This window comes from Suncus etruscus, chromosome 20 (assembly GCF_024139225.1).
Source record: "Suncus etruscus isolate mSunEtr1 chromosome 20, mSunEtr1.pri.cur, whole genome shotgun sequence".
Lineage (NCBI taxonomy): Eukaryota > Metazoa > Chordata > Mammalia > Eulipotyphla > Soricidae > Suncus > Suncus etruscus.
This window is the reverse complement of record NC_064867.1, coordinates 13374830-13398105: the sequence shown is the minus strand read 5'-3', so window position 1 is coordinate 13398105 and position 23276 is coordinate 13374830. Positions and strand designations below refer to the sequence as shown.

General features: G+C 38.2%; 1 protein-coding gene across 1 annotated transcript in view; it reads right to left on the bottom strand.

Annotated features, from left to right (window-relative positions):
• Positions 1-23276, bottom strand: part of NEK10 (NIMA related kinase 10) — a 271236-nt gene that overhangs the window by 245841 nt on the left and 2119 nt on the right. Inside the window, exons 2-3 of the mRNA XM_049766054.1 lie at positions 3520-3630; positions 3199-3259 (exon numbers count right to left, since the gene is read on the bottom strand). Coding sequence (XP_049622011.1) covers positions 3199-3259; positions 3520-3593 — 135 coding nt within the window. The 5' untranslated portion in view covers positions 3594-3630. The remainder of the gene's footprint in view (positions 1-3198; positions 3260-3519; positions 3631-23276) is intronic.

Here is a 23276-nt window from a genome sequence, read left to right as displayed (position 1 = left end):
CCTCTCTGTCTCAGTTCAATAGGCTGATTACAGAAGAGGTTAGGTTAGTTGTACTATACTGAGCTATATTTTGGCACACCAAACAAGTCTCAGGGTTATCACTGTGCTAAGCAAATTGTAACTGACCAATCACAGACAAAGTAAGAAGAACATGGTATGGGACCAAAGGAGATAGTTCAAAGAGGAGAGTACATGGGTTTGCCATTGCCAGACAATTTATAACCTTCACAGTGGGTACTTGTGAAGTACCCATACATAGCAAGTAAGAAAACAGTAGGTCAAGTGCCATGGTTTTGACTCTTATCATGTGGGAATTGGATATGTGATTCAGAGGCAAAGTGCTTGCCTTGTGTGAGAGAGGTTTGCCCCCAGCACAGCAAAAATGAATAAACAAGTAGACATGAAATTAATCTAACAAGGCCAGAGCAATAGCACAGTGAGTATGTTTTGTCTTGCATGCTGCCAACTAGGGTGCACTCCCAGGCATCCCATATGGTCCCTCAAGCCTGCCAGGAATAATTTCTAAATACAGAGCCAGGAGTAACCCTTGAGCACCATTGGGTATGGCCCAAAAATCAAAAAATAATCTACCATGAACAAGCTGTATGATTTTATAAAAGTTATTTACTCTCGATATGCAGAGCCAGAGAGATAGTATAGTGGATAAGGTACCAATCTTGCAACCTGTTAACTCCAGTTTGAGAGCATTTTTGGAGGTTCCTGCAGGGAAGTGCAGTTACTCATACACCCTCACCCATAAAATGGTCCCTCTCTCTTCAACCAACCACCTCAGCTGAATCAACCGTGGGATCGTCCTGTCAACCCTGGGTGACAGATATTGCAGCCAGTTTACCTCACACCCTACACTACTATGTGAATTCCAGCACCACCAGGGATCACTCCTGAGCACAGAGTCAGGAGTAGCCTCTGAGCATCACTGGTTTTGGCCCTCCAAAATCAAAAGCATCAAAATTTCCCTATGCATTAGTACCAACATCATGAAAATAGGGAAAAAAAAGTCAGATATATGTATATAACTTAAGAGACATTATGAAAACCAAATGAGTTGGCATTTGTAAGACATGCCATGCATAGTTGTTCTTCATACTTAGTAGTGTTTCAGTACTGATGATTTCCATTGTAGAGGTGGTTTCTGGATATGAGCTGACTACTCAAGTAATTTTACACCTGAAGCCTTAGACTGTTACGCAGGAAATATGATACATGGTAAAGAGGAAGTGGCTTTTCCAGGTCTGAGAAGTTTCAAACTCCTTACCACAAACTTTAACACCCAGAATACTGATTCTTGGGGAGAAGAAAGTGGCACAGGAGCCCTGAGCATTCCCCAGTAAAGGCTAGATGAGCGGTGGTGCAAGTGGTAGGGTGTTTGACATGAGCTAACCTAGGATGGATCGCAGTTTGATCCCCCAGCATCCCATATTGTCCCCCAAGTCAGGAGTGATTTCTGAGTGCATAGCCAGTAGTAACCCCTGAGCGTCATCGGGTGTGCCCTCCTCCAAAATAAATAAATAGTGACATAAAATAATTAATAATTAAAATATAAATAATAAACATAAATAATTAAAATTTATTATTAAATTAAGTTAAATACATTAAAATTTATAAATTAAAGTATAAATAAAATATAAAAATAATAATAAATTATGTAAATTTTATCAGAATTTAGATATATAAGCACACTCATTGTTCCCAAAACAAGGAACAAAAAGAAAGTTACGACAGGGGCCGGAGAGATAGCATAGCAGCTTTTGCCTTACAAGCAGCCAATCTAGGACCTAAGGTGGTTGGTTCAAATCCCGGCATCTCATATGAACCCTCCCCCCCCCCCCCCCCCCCCCGTGCCTGCCAGGAGCTATTTCTGAGCAGATAGCCAGGAGTAACCCCTGAACACCGCTGGGTGTGGCCCAAAACCCAAAACCCAAAAAAAAAAAAAAAAAAAAGAAAGAAAGAAAGAAAGAAAGCTACGACAGTAAAAATAGGCATTATGGGAAGAAAAAAATCACTTCTGGTAGTCTATTTATATTTGGTTCTTGGAGATAAGTATAGTATTGAGGATGTTAGAAAGGGAATTTCCTTGGCCTAAGAGATTTCGGGTTTCTCTGCCCTTGAAATATACTGTCATGAGAACCACTGCAGGCTCCGTACATGCTCTTTTTCTCTCCCTAAGGTCTTTTTATGGTGCCAGACATCTTTCCACTCAGTTGTGGATGATATAATCAGACCTCTTTAACTCGATATGTTGTTATTTACGAGGTCATAGGACAAAGCCTAGGAATAGTTTTTCTTTATAGTTCTAGAAGTTCTATTCCATCACTGTTGTTGTAATCAGACTTTTATTATTTGTGATCTGGGTTTTTGCACAGATCTTAGGGAAAAGCTAAATCTTATTCTTAACAGCTATCAAGCTGAGTAAATCTTATGAATATCTTTATTATTAGTCTGGCTGCAAACTAAACCTCCAAGGATGGCCTTGACTCACAGGTTTTCTGAAATAAGACTGGAGCAAAACCAAAAGACACATTCTCAGATCTCTTCAAGTAGAGATGCCAGGTTTTCATGAGCAAATGTTCAAATAACACTACAAATATAGCAGACATTCCTTTCCCCCTTTGAGTGAGATGCAATCTGCAGTAAGAGGCAAACATGAAGTGGTGAACTGATAAATAAAAGCATAGTAATTAAGGTTTGGGGAGAATTGATTTCCTAAGATTCTGAGGAGTTGAACAGTGGGAATTCACTTGAACGAATATTCTGTTTCTTTGTGCCTTAAGTGTTACTTATAAGAGTCGTTGGATTTTATGTTTCACTATGTAAGAGGACAAGTTAAAATATTCGATTCTGGAAGATGGAGTTATACTTCTGTATCAGTTTTTTTTTAACCAACCTGGGGTAAACACATACAAATGTTGAGGAAAGAGAGACAGAGAGAAAATTTCTAAAGTGTATTCTAATCAGAGCAGATGAAAGACTGCAGTCATGAGAAGAGAATGACAGATTGTAGGTGCTATGCCTCAGTAGAGTCTCAAGCTGGTATCAGATAAACCACCGAACAAAGGAAGAATAAACAAGCTTTAGAATAAGAAGTAGCCTCAGCACACTTAAAGATGTTATGCCAAGCGCTTTGAGAATCTGCATTCTCACTTTTACTAAGGCATACACATTCTTGGAAAACACTACCTGTTGTTTGCTTGATTGAACGTTCAAAAGGCAGCGAAGTCTTTTAAGATCTGAATAATCCCTAGGAGAAAGCACAATACAATGTCAAGCTACAGAAAAGTCCAGGCAAATCAGATAGATTTACCCCATAATGCCTATGCTGGTGAACCACAGCCTGCACAGGGAACCTTTCCTTTGGAACTCTAGCAGCGACCCAACCTTTGGTAAACATTGTCTCCCAGATTAGCTGTTGTCAGAGACTGCTCTTTCTCAGCAAGTCACTAAACCTGGCTGTTGGCCAAGGACTAGTTTAATAATCAGAGAAACTCAGTGTCGGGTTACCTGGTGGTGACTCCTTGCTGTTTTTTATCTGCTGACTTGTCTGTGGTCTTCACCTTTTTGTCTTGATCAGGCATTGTAAGACATCAATGCACCAGAATTAACATCGCATTCCTTTCAAAGAGGGAAAAACTTTAGTTGACTTGGGTATTCCAAAAGTGTCCCAATCCACACAGGTAAAATTCACTTAGGGTACTTATTTAAACATGCCAAATCTAACATTTACTTAATATATAATAATAAAGCTATTACTATCAAAACCATTTATTAGTTATCACTTAAAGGCCTCTAGAGTCCCATAGGAGAATTCAACACCTAGCAAACCAGCATTATAATTTAAAAATGTTAATAGATTTTCAGAAACCCTAAATCTTTTGAGCTGCCACCTAAATAACCCTTTGAGTCAGCTCCAGTTATAAACTTTTCTAAAATGGTTGAGCCTGCAAATCACCAAACTTATCAACCATCCTGCTAAAAAGTAAGATAAGGAAAAGGGACCAGAGAAAAGACTTGGCGGCACAAAGCATCTTCTCTGCAACCCTGAGACCATAAGTACAACTGCTAGTGTCCACATATGTGACTAGTACAATTAAAATAGCTCTGCTTTTTGTGACACCCCCCCCCCCCCCGCCAGTGTCTCTTTAGAGTGTGTGTGGAGTCTCTGGCACACATTTGGGTTTGTTTCAATACCATCAGTGAGGTTTGAAATACCAGCAAGCACAACATCTAAAGATGTGTGGACACTGCCCAGGACAGTGCAGCCATTGTCAACCAAATATATGAACACCCCCAAAACTTCCCAGAGCACTACAACAAGAATATAAGTGAGCACCCAAATCACATTGGTATGAGAACCAGCAAACACAAGCACGAAAGTGCAAAACAGATTCTCTGCGCCAATATATAGCAGTGGCCACAAAGGCAAGGAAAATAAAAATGCAAATACGTCAACAACATCAAGGCAAGCCTAGAATGAAGTTGCTCATGCTAAGCCCCATATCAACAAACCAAAAGAAATCTTCCATTTCTTTTTCTTTGTTGTGGTATAGGGCATCAAATCCAAATGCAAAACAAGTACTGTTCTTCTGAGATTAATCTTACACAAGTGACAGTAATTATAGATTCAGTTTTCCCTAACGCAGAAACCTAAACACTGATCAAAAATCAGAAATCCCAAGATCAACGCTAGCTAAATAATGTATCTGCTATCTGCTTTAGGAAAATTTATTTTATAATTCCTCAGGTTTTTGACTAGTACAACTTCTTTGTTTCTAATTCTTCTGCCTATGCCATAAAGCCTTTCCTCTTTTCATTTACTCAGTGGTCTTCTCTCTCTTCTAGGCTGGATACTGTCTTGATTTCTTTATCACTAAGTAAAACCAATAAAAGTTTTGAAGGTTACTCAGTTGAATTTTGATTGGGATTTTGTTTGTTTTTGTTGTTGTTTTAACAAGACAGGTAGTGAGGAGATTGCCTGGGAATAGTCTACTAGGCACTTCAAGCTTCTGAATCAAAATTAATAGTATCATGGTCATTCCTCCTAGAATAAATTATTATACTATTTCTCAGTTTCTTAAAATTTAAGTGTGAGATCACCAATGGACAAAAAAAAAAAAAAAACCCAAAACCCTTATTTGTTTGCCATTTCATCCTTAATTAATTTCTAGTTAAATGTTTCCTGTTTCAAGAAAAGAAACCAAAAGAGAGTTTTCAATTACACAGAAAATGCAAAATAAAATAGATTACTGGCTAAACTTGAGTATGTAAAATTTTCCTACTACTTTCCAATGTCATCATATAACTTCTATGTGCTTTACAAGCACAGAACACAACATCATGGGTTTCTAACAGGCCTCAATGTATTATAAAATTGGTAGTCAAAATCCAAGTGTTTGAAGAGGTATTTAGGAACAAAAGGAATAGGCTAATGGGTGCTTCACTACTACAGAATTTACTGAAATTTAATTTCATAAAATGTACAGAGGCAGTTTATCTAGGAATTTTAAAATCAGTTTGCCAGCAGAGTTGTCTTATTAGTGAAAACAAATTATGCTGGAATGAAGGGTTCAGGGCCAAGGCTTATCACAGATGTGTGCCAAGGGAAGCAAAATATTTGTATATTAAGACTGTGCCCAGGGGCAAGAAAAAGAAATCAAAGGTTAAAGGTAAATTGAAAAACTGAAAAATTTAATCATCAGTATTTAAAGATGACATGACAATATACACAGAAGACCCTAAAAGAGTCCACAAAATAAGCTCCTAGAAACAATAACAAAATAAGTCATATGTTATTTCATTTGTTTGTTTTTGTTTTTGGGCCACACCCAGTGACACTCAGGGGTTACTCCTTGCTATGCACTCAGAAATTGTTCCTGGCTCAGGGGACCATATGGGACTACGAAGATCGAACCCAGCAAATCTGTCTTGTGCAGCCGCATGCAAGGCAAATGACTTACCGCTGTGCTATAGCTCCGGCCCCGAAGTCATGCCTGTTCTTATATACAAAGAATAAATCAGAGGAGAAAGCAATCAAGGAGTCTATCCGATTTAAAATAATATCCAATAGGAAAAAAATAATATCCAATGAAGAGCATTATGGTAATGAGAGAGATGGATAGACATAGAATAATTACATTCACTTGTGGGATATTAAAAAAAAGATAGTAGGGGCCGGAGAGATGCATGGAGGTAAAGCGTTTGCCTTGCATGCAGAAGGATGATGGTTCAAATCCCGGCATCCCATATGGTCCCTCGAGCCTGCTGGGGGTAATTTCTGAGCATAGAGCCAGGAGTAGCCCCTGAGCACTGCCGGGTGTGACCCAAAAACCAAAAAAAAAAAAAAAAAAGATAGTAGGGCAATAGTATCCAGAGACAATAAAGATGAAGGTCAGAGGAACAGTCCATAGAGGAAGTTTGTCACAAATAGCAGGGGAGTAGAGTTATGGCAGAGAAGGGACCACACTATATGATCACTCTGGACAAGAAATTGGTGATGAGATAAAGTGATATGTATGATATTCCTTCAGTAACAGTATTACAAACCACATTGTATTCAGGGGGCAAAAAGAGAGAAAGAGAAGGAAAAAAAATGTCTGCCTAGATGCAGGCAGGAGGAAGGGTGGGAGAAAAACTGAGGACATTGGGTAGGAGAAAATGTGCTCTGGTGAAGGGTATTGTGATTGTATGACTGAAAATCATTAAAAATTTTGCAGTTGTGGGGAAAAAACTCAAAAAAAAAGGTACAACCTTGTAACCATGGTTTTAAACAAAGTAATTAATAAAAAATAAAATAGTATCCTAAAACTTTAGGAATTGATTTAACAAAAGTTGTGGGATATCTAAACATGATAGCTTTAAATTATTTAAGATATAAAAATAAAAAAATATTGCATGCTTATACGTTCAAAGAATCAATATTGTTAAAGAATTAATATTGTTAAAATGACTAAACTATTACATAGATTACAATCCCAATCCAAATTCAGATGACATACTTCAAGGATCTAGAAAAGTCAATAATAAAGTTTTCATGCAAACAGATAACACATGTTAAAAAATAAGAAATGTGATGTAACTTATTACCTAATTTGGAATTGTATTATAAAGCTATAATGATTATAAATGCCTGGTACTGCCTGGTACTGATTCTCTGATCCATGGGTCAAATATTCAATGACAAAATCCCATGTGTATATCTAGTAAATTTCAGATAAAAGAGCTGATAACATGAAATAAAGTAAAGATGGCCTCTTCAACAAATGGTGCTTAGAAAATTGGATAACAACATGCAGAATATTAAAGTTTAATCTATATCTCACACCTTACACAAAACTCAAGTCAAAGGAATTCAAAGATCGAGATCTTACCAGAAACTATTAAGTACATTGAGGAGAATATAAGCAGACACCAAAGATCTGGTGTTGTCAATGACCTTATATCACTGGCAAGACAACAAATTTAAAAATAATCAAATGGGACTATATCAAATTAAAGAATGGATGCATGGCAAAAGAAACATGCGCTAAAACTAAAAGATAGCTAGATTTTTTTTTTTTTTTTGGTTTTTGGGCCACACCCGGCGGTGCTCAGGGGTTACTCCTGGCTGTCTGCTCAGAAATAGCTCCTGGCTGGCATGGGGACCATATAGGACACCTGGATTTGAACCAACCACCTTTGGTCCTGGATCGGCTGCTTGCAAGGCAAACACCGCTGTGCTATCTCTCCAGGCCCAAGATAGCTAGATGAAGAGGGAAAATATTCACATTAGACACTTGATTTAAAATCCAGAATATATAAAGTACTAACAAAGATCAGCAAAACCAAATTCAAATATCCTATCAAAAACCGAGGAAAGGAGAGGAAGTGATCAGATTCTAAAAGACATATAATGTGCTCAGCATCATTTATTATTAAGGAAATTCAAATTAGGACAACATAAAACACCATCAACCCCACAACAGTGAGTATGGGACATATCAAATATAGAAAAAATCAGTACTGCCAAATACGTAGTAAAAAAGGAAAACTCATCCATTGTTGGTGGAAATGTTGTTTGGTTCAACTCCTGGGAAAACTGTATAGAGAGTCCTCAGTTAATTTAAAATTGAGGTACCATATGACCCAGCAATTCCACTTTTGTGTATCTATCTCCAGGACTTAAAAACATTCATTCAATAGAATGTGCTCATACCATTATTCATTGCTGTACTTAGTACAATAGTTAAGATATGGAATCAACCTAGATATCTAGCCACAGATGAATGAACTATAAAGATGGTGCATTCTATACATGATGGAATACTATACAGCTATAAGGAAAGATGAAGTCACGCAATTCATTGCAACTTGATTGGAACTGGAAGATAGGTTGAGTAAAGCCAGAAGGAGAAAGACAAACACAAATGATCTATCTTATCTGTGGATGTAGAACAACTGTATGAGGAAATGCAATGTGGTAAAGTGAGGTGGATGCCGACACCACCCTCAACTAAAAGCTTAGGGAGGAGGAGAGGGAATAAAAGAAATTAAGAGGGAAGACAGAATATAAAAAAAGGAAAGTACTGGGAACATAGAAATTGGAACTTCAGTTTTAAGGTGATGAAAGAGTGATATAGCTATATATCCGAAGCACAAACTCAACAACATGAGCTCTAAATTGTGACCAAAGAACTTTGTAATGTACTTTTCAATTTAGCAGGTGGGGGTGGGAGAGGTGACATAAAGGGGGTGCAATATGTGGACACTGATGGAGGGAAGCTGACACTGGAGATGGAATCGGCCGTGAAATATTATATGCATAAAATTCATCAATAACTTTGTTAATCATTATTTTTAATTAAATAGAAAAATGCTTTTTAAAATATTATTGTGCCCAGGGGATGATACAACAGACTAAATCATTCAGTAAATATTTCTTGAGCATTTATCATGGGCAATCTCAAACCAGAAACTGCACAAAGTGAAGGAGACTATCAGGAAATGAAATGCAAGGCCAGAACAATAGTACAGTGAGTAGGGCTTTTCTTGCTTGCACATGTTTGAACTGACCCTTGAGCATAGCCAGAAGTGATCCCTTTGTGCAAAGTCAGAAGTAAATTCTGAGTTTGTTGGCCAAAACCACACAGATCCCCCATATGAAGTGAAATGCTAGCAAGCAAAGATATTATCCTTTAGGAACTTTGGAAATTTGCTTTGTGAAGTATTAAGGCATGTTTTGATGTAGCATCTGCTTAACTCTGAAAATAAGCAAGAAAGCAAGAAAGCAAGCAAGAAAGCAAGAAAGAAAGCAAGAAAGAAAGAAAGAAACAAATAAATAATTAAGAAAGAAAGAAAGAAAGAAAGAAAGAAAGAAAGAAAGAAATAAAGAAAGAAAGAAAGAAAGAAAGAAAGAAAGAAAGAAAGAAAGAAGAAAGAGAGAAAGAGAGAGAGAAAGAAAGAAAGAAAGAAAGAAAGAAAGAAAGAAAGAGAAGAGAGAGAGAGAGAGAGAGAGAAGATAGAAAGAAAGAAAGAAAGAAAGAAAAGAGAAGAAAGAAAGAGAAGAGAAAGAAAGAGAGAGAGAGAGAGAGAGAGAGAGAGAGAGAGAAAGAAAGAAAGAAAGAAAGAAAGAAAGAAAGAAAGAAAGAAAGAAAGAAAGAAAGAAAGAAAGAAAGAAAGAAAGAAAGAAAGAAAGAAAGAAAGAAAGAAAGAGAAAGGGAGAAAGAGAGAGAAAGAAAGAAAGGGAGAAAGAGAGAGAGAAAGAAAGAAAGAAAGAAAGAAAGAGAGAGAGAGAGAGAAAGAAAGAAAGAAAGAAAGAAAGAAAGAAAGAAAGAAAGAAAGAAAGAAAGAAAGAAAGAAAGAAAGAAAGAAAGAAAGAAAGAAAGAAAGAAAGAAAGAGAGAGAGAAAGAAAGAGAGAAAGAGAAAGAAAGAGAGAGAGAGAAAGGGAGAAAGAAAGAAAGAGAGAGAGAGAGAGGGAGGGAGGGAGAGAGAGAGAAAGAGAGAGAGAGAGAACTGGTAGAAAGTGGGGAAAAAAGAATAGTCTTTAATTGCTGGATATCCAGAAATCCAGGATACCCTAGGCTAAAAGATGATAGTCTGAGGAGAGGGGCTGAAAAGGTGATTTACAGACCCTTAATTACAAATTACCAAATACCTGCACCTTTAGGGAATGTCCTATTGGTGAAGGTCCTATATTTACTCTTTTATCTACCACCTCTTCCAGAAGACAATCTAAAGACTTTGGCTTTAGCCATTCCAGTCCCTTTGATACATAAAGGCCTACCTAGGTTAGATTAGCAGATCAGTCAACTTTTTGTTAATGTTATCCCACCTTCCTGTGTTTACTGGTTCTAAACAATATATACCATACAAGAAGTGTTTATTAAGTCACAAGGGTGTGAACCCCCTAACCCCAAGCTTTTCTCTCTTATAGTCTGTCTTGATATTTTTGTTCTTGCTGTGCCCCTGCTTCAGGCCCATTCACCCCAAGCAGGTCCCCAACATTTAATATCATCTTTTAAAGCCAAAGGCCAGGGCCAGAAAATTAGTACAGGAGAACTCAGATTTAATCCCCACCACCCCATATGATCCCCTAAGTCCCACCAGGGGTAATCACTGAATGCAGAACCAGGAGTAACTAAGCACAGATGGGTGTAGCCCAAAAACAACTCCACAAAAATAAAATAAGAAATATAAATAAAAGCCAAAGGTTCCAGAATTTTCTAGAGGGAGACTTAAAAACTAGCCTCTCTCTCCCTCTCTCTCTCCTTCTCTCTCCTTCTCTCTCTCTTTCTCTCTCTCTCTCTCTCTCTCTCTCTCTCTCTCTCTCTCTCTCTCTCTCTCTCTCTCTCTCTCACACACACACACACACACACACACACCAAGTAGAAACCCAGTCCAAAAAAAAAAACAGATTCTAATTTTACTTTTTCCAAGGTTTAGCCCAGGAAAGAGTTTGAGAGAGCCCTGAGTACCCCGGAAAAAACTCAAGCACCCACTACATTCAAATCCTTTCCAACTCCCTGCTTAGAGTCTGAATTAAGCTCTCTAATTTTGTTGACCTGATGTGTGAAAAGGAAATAATCATCGAATAGCTTTATCAGTTTAAGATTAGTGCCTACTCTGTGAGCTGGAATGGTGAAAATAGATAATGCTCTGGAAACATTGCACTTGATTAAACAGTAAACAAATTCACTAGAATCTGTAGAAACAATTTCTTATAGGATCAAACAGCAAAATCCTTTCCACTTGGTGGCTGTTAAAATGGAAATTATTCAGGGGTGAGGGTAGTGATAAGGACTGACAAATTGGAAAAGCTTTATTCTAAGCCCATTTTAAATGAACAAAATGATTATACTAGTGTCTATAATCCAAGCTGGGAAGTAGGGCAAAAGAGGAAGCAGATTTCGGGGGTTGTTTTGGGACCATACCCAGTATGCTAGAGGCAACTATTGGCTTGGTACACTTGGAGGACTAAGCCCAGGCTTCCTGCATACAAAGCATGTGTCCCAGCCTTTGAGCCAGGGGTCCTCAAACTTTTTAAACAGGGGCCAGTTCACTGTCCCTCAGACCATTGGAGGGTCTGACTATAGTAAAAACAAAACTTATGAACGAATTCTTATGCACACTGCATATATCTTATTTTGCAATGAAGAAACAAAACAGATACAAATACAATATGTGGCCCGTGGGCCATAGTTTGAATTGTCAGGCAGGGGGCTGGGTCTGAGATGAGGAAGGCAGTATTTTAAGCATAAATCAAGTTGTGCAGAGGCATATCACTTATCAATGCTTCCCAGAGGGGTAGAGCAGGGGTTCCACATGGGGTAATTAACTGCCTATAGAAATCAGATCTGAAAGAAGTTTTAGGGTGTCTGTTATGCCTTGAAATTTGTGGCAGATCTTCACTTGGTCAAGGTCTTTTAGGGGAAGCACCCAGATTTCCAATCTTGAGATGCAGACTCCAGTACATTGGAAAGTTTTTTTTAAATTACAATACACATACACACACACACACACACACACACACACACACACACACACACACAGTCATAAAAGCTGAAAAAGATAGTGGGCCTGTGGGGAACAGCCAAGGATAGGGACTACAGGGGCACAATTGCAAGGGAAGACTGTTTGAGACAGGCTATCATAGGCTCCCTCAGTTCCTAGGTTCAGTACACCTTATCATCTGAACTACCCTGAAGCATGCATGATCTGCCCTAGTAGTTCATATACTCCCTCACTCTTTGACCTCTTCTCTCTCTGTTGGTTACCCAAAGAAAGTTTGTGCAGTCCCATAGTCATAAGTATCATGAGGACACCATCATTACCTCAACTAACCTCACTTCTTGAATTCAGTCACTAACTAAATAGCTCATGGACACCCGAAATCATACCTATTCCAAAACCCAATAGCTCATCACTTCCCTCACTGGCATCAATTGGCCACTCTAGACAACAAACTCATCACCCCCATTCAGTCTGCCTCGTCCCATCAGCTCTGTCTCGTGCCACTCACAGCCCCCACAAAGGTTGTCATCTTCTGTTGTCTAGAGCCCCTGATCCTCATGTCCTCCTTATCATTTCTCTGCTCTCCCCCTTGACACTCTTCATCCATAGGAACCCTGGGAAAGGGGGGCAGACATAATATTAAATGTAAATCAGATCACACCACTCCTGTAGCCATTGGCTTCTGCCCATGCCTTGCACATTCTTCATTCCCCTATCCTCTGCTTCATGCCAATCTCAGCTCTTTTAGCTTTCTTCCTGGCACAAAAAACATGCCGACTCCTTCTCACCTTAGATCCTTGGCATTTGCCACTGGCTGTTCTCATAGTCTCAGACTGGCATTTTTGTGTCCATTCCGGCCTCTGACCAGTTGTCACCTCAGTGAACAGGTACTTCAGTGACCTGTGCATTTCTTCATCTCCCTAAGTCCCTTATCACCCTCTGTTAACTTTTCCAGGAACCTCTCAACAACAGAAATCTTCTGACCTGTGTCTTGGTTCCCTTACACTACTTCAAAAGCTCCATGTGTGTAGAGATGGTGTCTGTGTTACCCACAAATATATATCCCTAGAACAATATATGTCATGGTGGGAGCACAGTAGAAAACCTCAAAAACTATTTATGTTACAACACAATAGTGCAGTTACCTGATAATTTCATAACATTAAGGATTAGTCTCTTTTATCATACCCACTCTAGGCAAACAAAAAACATTGACTAAATTAAAGAATACATAGACAAATGGATTAAAATAGTTTCTTAACCCTTAACCTATGCCATTCCTTTTCAGTTAAAAAATCTGCCAAATTTTTCTTGTCAGTTGATGAGTATTTGTAATGTAATAGGAAACTTGAATATTTTCAGGAATTGTTTACTTCTTTAGAAATTATTTCACTTTAGAAGAGACTATTCTTATTTGTCAATATTAATGAATGATGACTTTCCAACTGAACTAGCCATTTTTAAAATGTCCACTATGTTATGAACCCATAGTTTAGGTCTATATTCTGTTCAAAAGATTAAATGCACTGACCATGTGGTAGATGGGCATGGCAATGCTAAATATCTTGCAACATTTCTAAATGATTATTCTCAAACTCTGAGCTTATTTCCCAGCGGACTAGTAAAACACCAAACTCAAGACTGGCATAGATGGGGCCGGAGAAATAGCATGGAGGTAAGGCATTTGCCTTTCATGCAGAAGGTTGGTGGTTCAAATCCCGGCATCCCATATGGTCCCCTTAGCCTGCCAGGAGCAATTTCTGAGTGTAGAGCCAGGAGTAACCCCTGAGCGCTGCCCGGTGTGACCCAAAAACCAAAAACCAAAACAATAAATAAATAAATAAATAAATAAATAAATAAATAAATAAATAAATAAAGACTAGCATAGATAACTAAGGTTCATCCTTAGTTGTAATATATTTACTTGTAAATAACTGTTATAAGCTTCTCAACAACCCTAGCTGATTTTCTGGAATCATGGCCCTAAGGACAGAACATGAGACTAATGCAGCAGTTGCTACTTCCACAGTAACCAGGAGAGGTGGTGAGCTTCAGTCCCAGCAAGAGCAGTGGACACTACTTATTACAGACCAAGGGCTTCCTGCTTCAACCCAACAGTCATATTTCTTTTGGGTTATATATATACTTACATGAGAAAAGAGTTCTACTGTTAGAAAATGGAAAACTATTTACAGAAAATAATGTTCCAACTACTACAGATGAAATGAGGTCAAAGAGACTGTGACACGTGCTCCATACATGCATTTTCATGGATTTTAACAGGGAAATTGAACTGAAGTCGTTTTTGTTATCTTTTCTCATTTAAAAAAGAAGGGTGGGATGAAAAGACAGTACTGGAGGCAGGGTGCTTATCTTCCATGCGGCCAACCTGAGTTCACTCCCCAGAACACCACATGTTACCCTTGTGCACTGCTATTGGTGACTCCCGGAGTACAGAGCTCGGAGCAATCCCTGAGCACGGCTAGGTGTGATCCCTCCCTTTCAAAAAGAAACCCCCAAAAAGAAGGAGGTTAGGGAAGTGGACACAGATGTGAGACTGGATATAAAATCCAAATCCATACTACTTGAGTAACTGACATTTAGGGTATCTTTCCTTTAGATTATCTTTATCATGGAATAAGAATCCTATCTCAGGCTGGAAAGAAAGCATCATTAGGAGTTCGCAGGAAAGCCAAATGGGTTTGGTGTTTACATGGCCAGATAGAGTTGTGATTCACTCTTGACGTTTTTATTCTTTTTCTCAAAAGAAATCCTCTGAAATGACTTCTCTCTTCTATTGTTATTTGAAATTTGGGTTAATGCTAACAGCAGTCCCCAGAGACACGCCTCATTAGCTTGTCTTAGTAATTGGAGAGTAAACACCTATGACAGAGAAAGAGACTGTAATGAATCTAAACTAAAATGTAAGCCACTAACAAGTTAGATGGTAAGAACCTGTGATACACTGTTCAAATTCTCTACCTAGGACATTCTTTTTTACCTCACAATTGCTCAAAAGAATTTTAAATGCTCCCTGAACTAACAATGAAACAGAAGGTCATTTAATTCATTCTGACAAATAAATAAATTGTCTTATTACACACTTGAACTGCATCTTTGTAAGTCTCCCTTTTTTCCTTATATAGTTGCTAATGGACTTCTTAAATAGGACTTACAAAATAATAATAGTAGGAGAGCTTAGCATGACTGAAGGTAATTACAACTTTGACTACCTCATGCTTATTATTTTGCAAAGGCACAAAATTAAACTGCTATGAACCTTACCACATAGGGAAATTAGAGCTTTTTACATCAGCCATAAAGCCCAGATTTTCTTTGTTAAGTCATGGTTCTCTTCCGTATTGGATAACATGTCACAGTTTTGCTGTACTCAAACACATTTAGAAAACATGAAGAACTTTAAGTCTTAGATTTCACAACTAAGGCAAAATAAAGTGTTCTCTCTAGCTGTTTTACTATATGGATTTTTCCCCTTAAAATTATTTTGATAATGACTCTTAAAGATAAGTTAAAATAAAATAGTATTAACATATGTAATTTCTATAATTTAGATAAAATAGGCTGTAATTCACATTTGAATATGCACTGGTTAAATAATATTTTCTTAACCATGTAACCATGGTAATGCAAGACCCTAACATTAAGGGAAGCCGAGCAAAGTGTATACAGAACTTTCTGCACTATTTTTGAAGCTTTAAAGTCTAAAATTATTGCTAAGCAAACACTCAAAAATGTGCAGGCCACTCGAGCAGTCTATTTAAGTAAAGTGCTTGGAGAAAAGACGATTTCTTTTTATAAAGAATAATGGTATTGACTCTCACAGACACAGATGCTTTCGTCTTTGAAATTAGTTGCTTTCGAAAATAATATATCTTGTACAGAAAGCATCACTTAAATTGGTCACAGTACTGAACCAGAAACACCCACCAACACATGTTTTAAAAGTAAAAGTGATCAAAACCGCAAGGAATTCCTGTAAGAATCAAGACTATCTTATTGCCTATAACTATTCCTAAAGGAAGCCTATTTCTCAAAGCTGTAGGATTAATTTATTCCTTCTGTTACATAGTTATTGTTCTTCAAAGGGAAATATGTGGAGAGTTAGTAGAATGGAGACAGTTATCAGAAAGAAAAAATCTTGGAAGACATTCAGTTATAGAGGCCTAATACATTCAGGTCAGGAACAGCCTATAAAGAAATGACAGGTGTAGACCAAATGACAAGAATCTTCAGTCAAAAATGACAAGGCTCGGGGCCGGGCGGTGGCGCTAAAGGTAAAGTGCCTGCCTTGCCTGCGCTAGCCTTGGACGGACCACGGTTCGATCCCCCAGTGTCCCATATGGTCCCCCAAGCCAGGAGCAACTTCTGAGCACATAGCCAGGAGTAACCCCTGAGCGTTACCGGGTGTGGCCCAAAAAAAAACCAAAAAAAAAAAAAAATGACAAGGCTCGTCCTCCCTAAAGGAATATGAAAATGTAAAAAATGTAAAATATGAAAAGTAAAACACAACCAAAAACTTGCAGAGGACTGGCAAAAGAGGCCCACAGGCTGTCAGCTGTATGGATGACTCAGCATCCTTCATTTAAAGAGATAAAGAAACTGAGGCTCAGAGAGGTCAAATATCCCAAAGCCACTCAGCCCTTTGAGAAGCACAAGAGGAAGGAAAGATGTTTAGTTCCCCCTCAGGATCAAGATCTCAGTGGCAAGCTCTGGAGTAAATGGAAAAGATAAAACATGTTGACACTGGCCCCTGGCTGAGAGCAATAGGTGACCCAAAAACAATTGGAGCTTGCATAACTTCACCTCCCAGACTATGGAGTGCTTACGAACATCTATTCATTCATCTGGGTTCAGTCTTGTGAAATAGGTAGGTGGTTTATTTTCTATCACCCTCTGATAGAAAACTAAGAGAAGTAGTCGTTACAGATTCTTTGTTGGCAGCAGCGTGTCACAGGCTAAGGTCAAGCATTATCACAGCCTTGCTCCTGAGTCAACTGACTTGACGCCTTCCTTTTACAAAGAGGGAACAGACCTAAATAATCAATTTTATACTTAAACACTTGGAGGTTAAAAAAAGAAACCATTCAAGTAGCATTCTGACCATCTCCCACTCTGGCTCCCTTTCCCCAATATTTAACGACCTTCTGTTTCATGTTAGACACCCTTTCAGGAATCACCTTCAAGACTGGGGAGACAGTGCAAAGGCTAAAGCACATTAGGCCTGGGTTTGAACCCTAGCATGACATGTTCCACTGAGCATATCCAGGAATGACCCCTCAGTATATATGGCCCCCAAACCAAAACAGCAACCAAAAGCATGCTTTCATTTTCTTCTACCCTGTTTAAACTACTCAAGCTGGTCTGAGAATGCCACTTCAAAGTCACTTATAACAAGGGTATCAGATCACATAAAATCTTTTTAGTCTCAAGCCTTATTCTCATTCCAGCATCTATTTTGTATACAGAAATAAACCTGCATTAGCTGCTACTGCCTAATGATATTTGCCTAATGATATGTCTGTGTTCACAACTTGTGAAGCTTCTAATCCAAAATATTAAGCATAATAATAAAAAAGTAATGATAATGAGTGGGTTAAGGTAGACACAAAGGAGTATAGATTCAATCTAACTCTTCATAGTTGCTATAAGTAAAGAAAATTCTGGATGAGCATATTAAAGTGAACATTAATTAAAGTTCATAATAATTGGTAGGACAAGAGAGAGAGCTCAAAAGACTGAACATGTGTTTTGCATGCAGGAACACAGAGCACTGGTATGCCCCTCAAACAAAACCAAACAAAACAGATGAGGTAGGACTGAAAGAAAATAGGAGTTGCTTCTATGTCATGAAATAAAATAAAATTTCATTTAAGAATTTCATTTTAAGTAGCTACTATTATAGCTTCCCCCTTAGTAAGCAGAAATGACATAAAGCAAAAATTGCTGATTAATTTGACACGCTTGACTATATTCAGGGTTTATTTGTGGCTCTGTGCTCGTAAGTCATTCCTGGACTTACTGATAGAGATAAAAATGTGGTTCTGTGGATTTGAACTGGAGTCACCTGGGTATTTGGGGGAGATCAAACCCATAGTGCTCAGAGGTTATGCCTGTTTCAGTGCTCAGGGATCACTCCTGGTGGTTTTTGGGGACCCACATGGGTGCCAGGTATCGAACCCAGATCAAGTGTATACAAGGCAAACATTCTACCAACTGTACTATTACTCTGATGCCTAGAAAAAATTTACATAAAATGTTTTTTTTTTTCTGGGGACCTCAATATAACATTACATTAAATCATAGCAAACAACACAGGAAGCCTAAACAATCCCTCACATTTATGAAAAGCAGGTAGGTCTGACACAGAGAGCCTGCCAGAGTAGCCCCTCCCTGGACAAGCATCTTAGCACTTGCCACTCCCTATTCAGAAGACTTCTATCACAGCCACAGCACTTTTCTGTTAGCAGAAAAATGAATTTAATGTAGGTCATTTGTGAAAGCCAATCAGGAGAACTCCTTCAAAAAGCAAATGTTTGTATTTATTCTACTTTGTGCATTGGACATACTTGGCACCACAAGCATGTGTGTGTGTGAAATCACAAATACATGAGAAAAGTGTGAGCACTGTACCTTAAAAAATAGGGGAAGGAGGGCTAGAACGATAGTACAACAGGTAAAGCTCTTTCCTTTGCTTGCAGCTATCTCATATTCAATCCCTAGCACCCCATGTAGTCCCCTAGGCCTGCAAAGAGTGATCCCTGAACCCAGAGCACTGCTAGATGTGGCCCCAAAACAGCAACAAAAGATTCTCCATACTGGGGGTTATTTGCATCTCAGTCTCTGATGTGAAAATCCTTTCATTATGATGTATTGCTTTCATTCAATTTTTCCTGCTGGAAAAGGCTACATTCTCTCTTGAGCATGCTACCTCTTGTTCTTTCCCTTCTATTTCCCTGAAATGAAACAATTCTACTTAAAAATAAATAAAATTGAGATGATTTTTAAGGTGCAGTATTCTACAAAGAATTAAATAAGTAGAAAAGTCAAGAAGCAGAGAACATTAATTTTGGAGGGAGACTAAATGGAATTAATTCAGAGGAGAGAAATGAAAGATGAATGTGGTTTGGAGAGCTCTGCAAATTCATAGAGTAGGCATATGAAGATGGTTCAGAATAGTCCAGTGAAATGAAAAGGGATGGAAATCAGATCCAGGAAGTGTTTGGAGTGATGGCATACAGATCTTTTTTTCAGCTGGAATGAAAAATTGTGAATGGATAGGAAATCCGCTACATGAATGGTGGCCACCAAGACTGCAGTCAACCCCAGAACAAAATTTCAAATACGTAGTTTCAAATAAGACACAGCCTTTTGGCCTGAACTTCAGAAAATAAGTTACCTTCCTCTCCAAACTCCCAGATCTATTTGGTCACTAAGTTCTATTTTTCACTACGTATGATTCCTGACTATACACTTCTTTACTCTTCACTCCCAACAATTTCATCCAAGTATTTTTGATTTAAAGTTGACACTTCCTCATCTTCCCCCTCTTTCAATGTTTCTTTCCTCCAACAAGAGGAGAGTCTTCAAATGGCAACAAAAGTACATTTGCTATGGTACTAAACTTATCAATTAAGTCCTTATATGTTTCCTACTTCTTTTTGGATTAAAAAAATAGCTGTAAGGTGTGCCATGTAATGATGCCATTAATTATGATCTCACCTTCTACCCATTTCTACTCAGATTTGGCCTCTGAATTAAAAGTCCAGGCTCTTTTATCCTTGACACCCCAAGATCTTTATTCCTAGATTTAGATTGGAACAAAATTCCTGGAAGTCTCATCCATAATGTTTCAACTTATAGCTCTATTTTTAAGAACATTTTCAATGACCTCTTTGATGAAATCACAACCCTACCAAAGTAATAATAATGCAGGCAGGCTGTTGTCCAGTCAACATGTATACCTGCCTCCTTTAGTTCACTATGAAGTCTCAGGGAAAATGGCAGCCACCACTTGCTCATCAGGGCATCAAACTCATCATAATTTACAAGAGCAAAACAATTATTAAATAATTCATGGACAATTAAATTATTAATTAATGAATAATATAAATTAAAATATGATATAAATACTTGGAAAGCTTCAATTATTACTGAACTGTCATTGGCTGTATATGGGGAGTGAAAGTAAATAAAAATAAACAGCAAATGAAGGGTTGTCTCAACTCACCAAGATCAATCAACCCTTAATCTGATATTACTTTGTCCAAGATATCCCAATAAATGCAAAGAAGCTGTTGAACAATGGATCTGCTAATGGGAAACAGAGACCACTTGAAGAAGGGGATGTCACTTACCAAAGGAAAGATAGGTAATTTCCACTTGTGTCTACTGCAACAAATAAAAGAGTATCCAGGGGGGGCTGGAGTGATAGCACAATGGCAGGGGTGGGCTTTACCTTTAATGTAGGTGATCTGTGCTTGCTCCACAGCATCTCATATGATTGGGGGATCCATAATCACTTCCAGGAGTGATTTATGAGCACAGACCGAGAATAAACACAGAACACTGCTGGGTGTGGTTCCCAAATCAAAAATAACTTACTATCTACTCAAAGATTGAGTGATATTGGAATGTCTTTTGTGCCCACTAATGATCAATTTTATTATTTACCAAGAATGGAAATAACACTATCACTATTATAAGGTTGTAGTTGAAACTAAAATAAAGTGAAAGCCATATAAAAACGTTATTGTTATTATGATGACTGTTGTGACTTCACTAGTAATACCATTATTACTTCAATTTTAAAATGTTTATGCTTCTTTTAAATATTTGTCTATATTCATTGACTGATTCACTGATGAAAAATTCTAGACCAAAAAACAAAAAATGGAAAGAGTTTAATTTCCCTGCTACAAATAAAGTTTATTTTTATTTTTCAAACAATATTATTTAGGGGCTTGTACTATAAACACTGTAGTATATTTATTTGAAACTCAAAATGATACTATGAGATGGGTACTATTGCTTCACCACTCTGCAAATGAATAAATCAAGGCATTGAAGTTACATGGCCAAGACCTGGTATCTAGTAGTACTGACAACAAATGCAAATATTACATGGTGCTGAAACTGTGTCCTTTGCCTTTCCATACATTGGTTTTCCTGATAAATCTACAATGTAATGCCATTCTCTCCTCATTTACAGATGAAGGAAGTGAGGTCTGTGGAAGTTAATTAAGAACCCATTGGGTCACCCAGAAGGTGAGTGGAAGTTCACTGAAGGCGGGCAGAGCTTTCGCTGTTGTCTGTGTCTCATTTATTGGAGCTCTCTATTCTCCTGACTGGATATCCCAAGTAAAGGTTTACCTCTTCAATAGCCAACTAATTCTTAATCCCCACATTAGCCAACTTAATTAGAAATTCCCTGTCTTTTAGATAAAGTACACTAAAACCTGCTTTAGAATATCCTAACGGTGCAGGGTCAATATTATGATGGACAGTTGTGTCTTATTCAGTCTACCTCTAGTGTTTATTTTAACTTAAATAAGAGGGTTTATTTTTGTTGTTGTTTGTTTTGTGTGCATGTCTTTTTAAGATATGAGGAAGTTTACAGGAATTTTGTTATGTTGACTCTGCTAAGGGCTAATGCCTGAATCAATGGAAAAGATTAAATAAGCTCTGATGTCATCTCCCAAGTCTCAAGTACATCACCTTTATCAAAACTATTGCAGATTTCACTCAAGTGATGGCACAATTGACTTACCTAGAGGTAAGTATGGTGATTACCAAGTGAGAAATTATCTATTTAATTCAGAACTTTTATGATTTTATCATTATACACATCAGGCATATGAGTATGCAGAAAGTTTATCTTCCTAATCAAGTCTATTTTCAAGCCCAAGCCTCATACCCTGAGAACCAAACTGATTTTCTACTCCCCACCATATATATATTTTTGGTTTATGGGTCACACCCAACAGGGGTTACTCTTGGCTCTATGCTCAGAAATCTCTCCTGGCAGGCTTGGGGCATCATATGGGATGCTGGAATTTGAAACTCTGTCCTTCTGCATGCAAGGCAAATACCCTACCTCCATGCTATCTCTCCGGCCCCCTCCCCACCATATTTTTACCTTTGTCTCCCCTCCAGGTAAAATGTATTACAAATAAGTAATGCTTATGTAATACTTTCACAATTCAAGAACTTCTGTCTACATTAATTCTGGTTTTTTTTTTCTTTGTTTTGGGCCACACCAAATGACTCTCAGGGGTTACTCCTGGCTTTGCATGCTCAGAAATTGCTCTTGGGTTGGAGAACCATATGGGACACCGGGGATCAAACCGAGGTTGTCCTGGGTCAGCCGCTTGCAAGGCAAACACCCTACCACTGCTATATCACTCCAGCCCCATTCATTAGTTCTTATGCTATAACTACTCCACTTAACAGATGAGGCCAATCAGGTGTATATGTGAAATGCATTGCCAGAGGCCCATGATCAGACTGTGAGAGAGCTTAAATATGAACCCAGGCAATCTTTATCTGGAGTCTCTATATCAAGGACTCTTACTACTTCTGATAACATTAGTTCTAGGAACATTAGTTCTAAGTTACTACAATTCATTCATTATTGAAAGTCAAGGTGCTCCATACATTTTAATCTACATAACTTTCTACCTTTCTCCAATGAACCACACTTTTTATTTCACTCAGACTTTATCTTCAAAGTTTTATGGGCTTTGGCAAGTAGAGTCAGTCCTATCCTAGGAATATTTTGCACTTTTAAATTAGTTTTTTGTGGGGCCAGAGAGATAGCATGGAGGCAAGGCATGTGCCTTGCAGGTAGAAGGACAGTGGTTCAAATCCCTGCATCCTATATGGTTCCCCGAGCCGGCCAGGAGCGACTTCTGAGCATAGAGCCAGGAGTAACCCCTGAGTGCAGAAAGGTGTGATCCAAAAACAAAACAAAAAAAAATTAGTCTTTGTTTGTTTGATTTTGGGCCACACTCAGTGGTGCTCAGAGGTTACTCCTGGCTCTACACTCAGAAATCGCTCCTGGCAGGCTGGAGGACCATATGGGATGCTGGGATTTGGACCTGGTCAGCCATATGCAAGGCAAATGCTCTACCCACTTCCGTTGTGCTATCTCTCAGGCCCCTGTACTTTAAAATTCTACAGATAGCACTTCCTTTTGACAAATCCTCTTGGTGCCCTGGACTTATCAGACAAGGAATACCTTGCATAAGTAATTTAC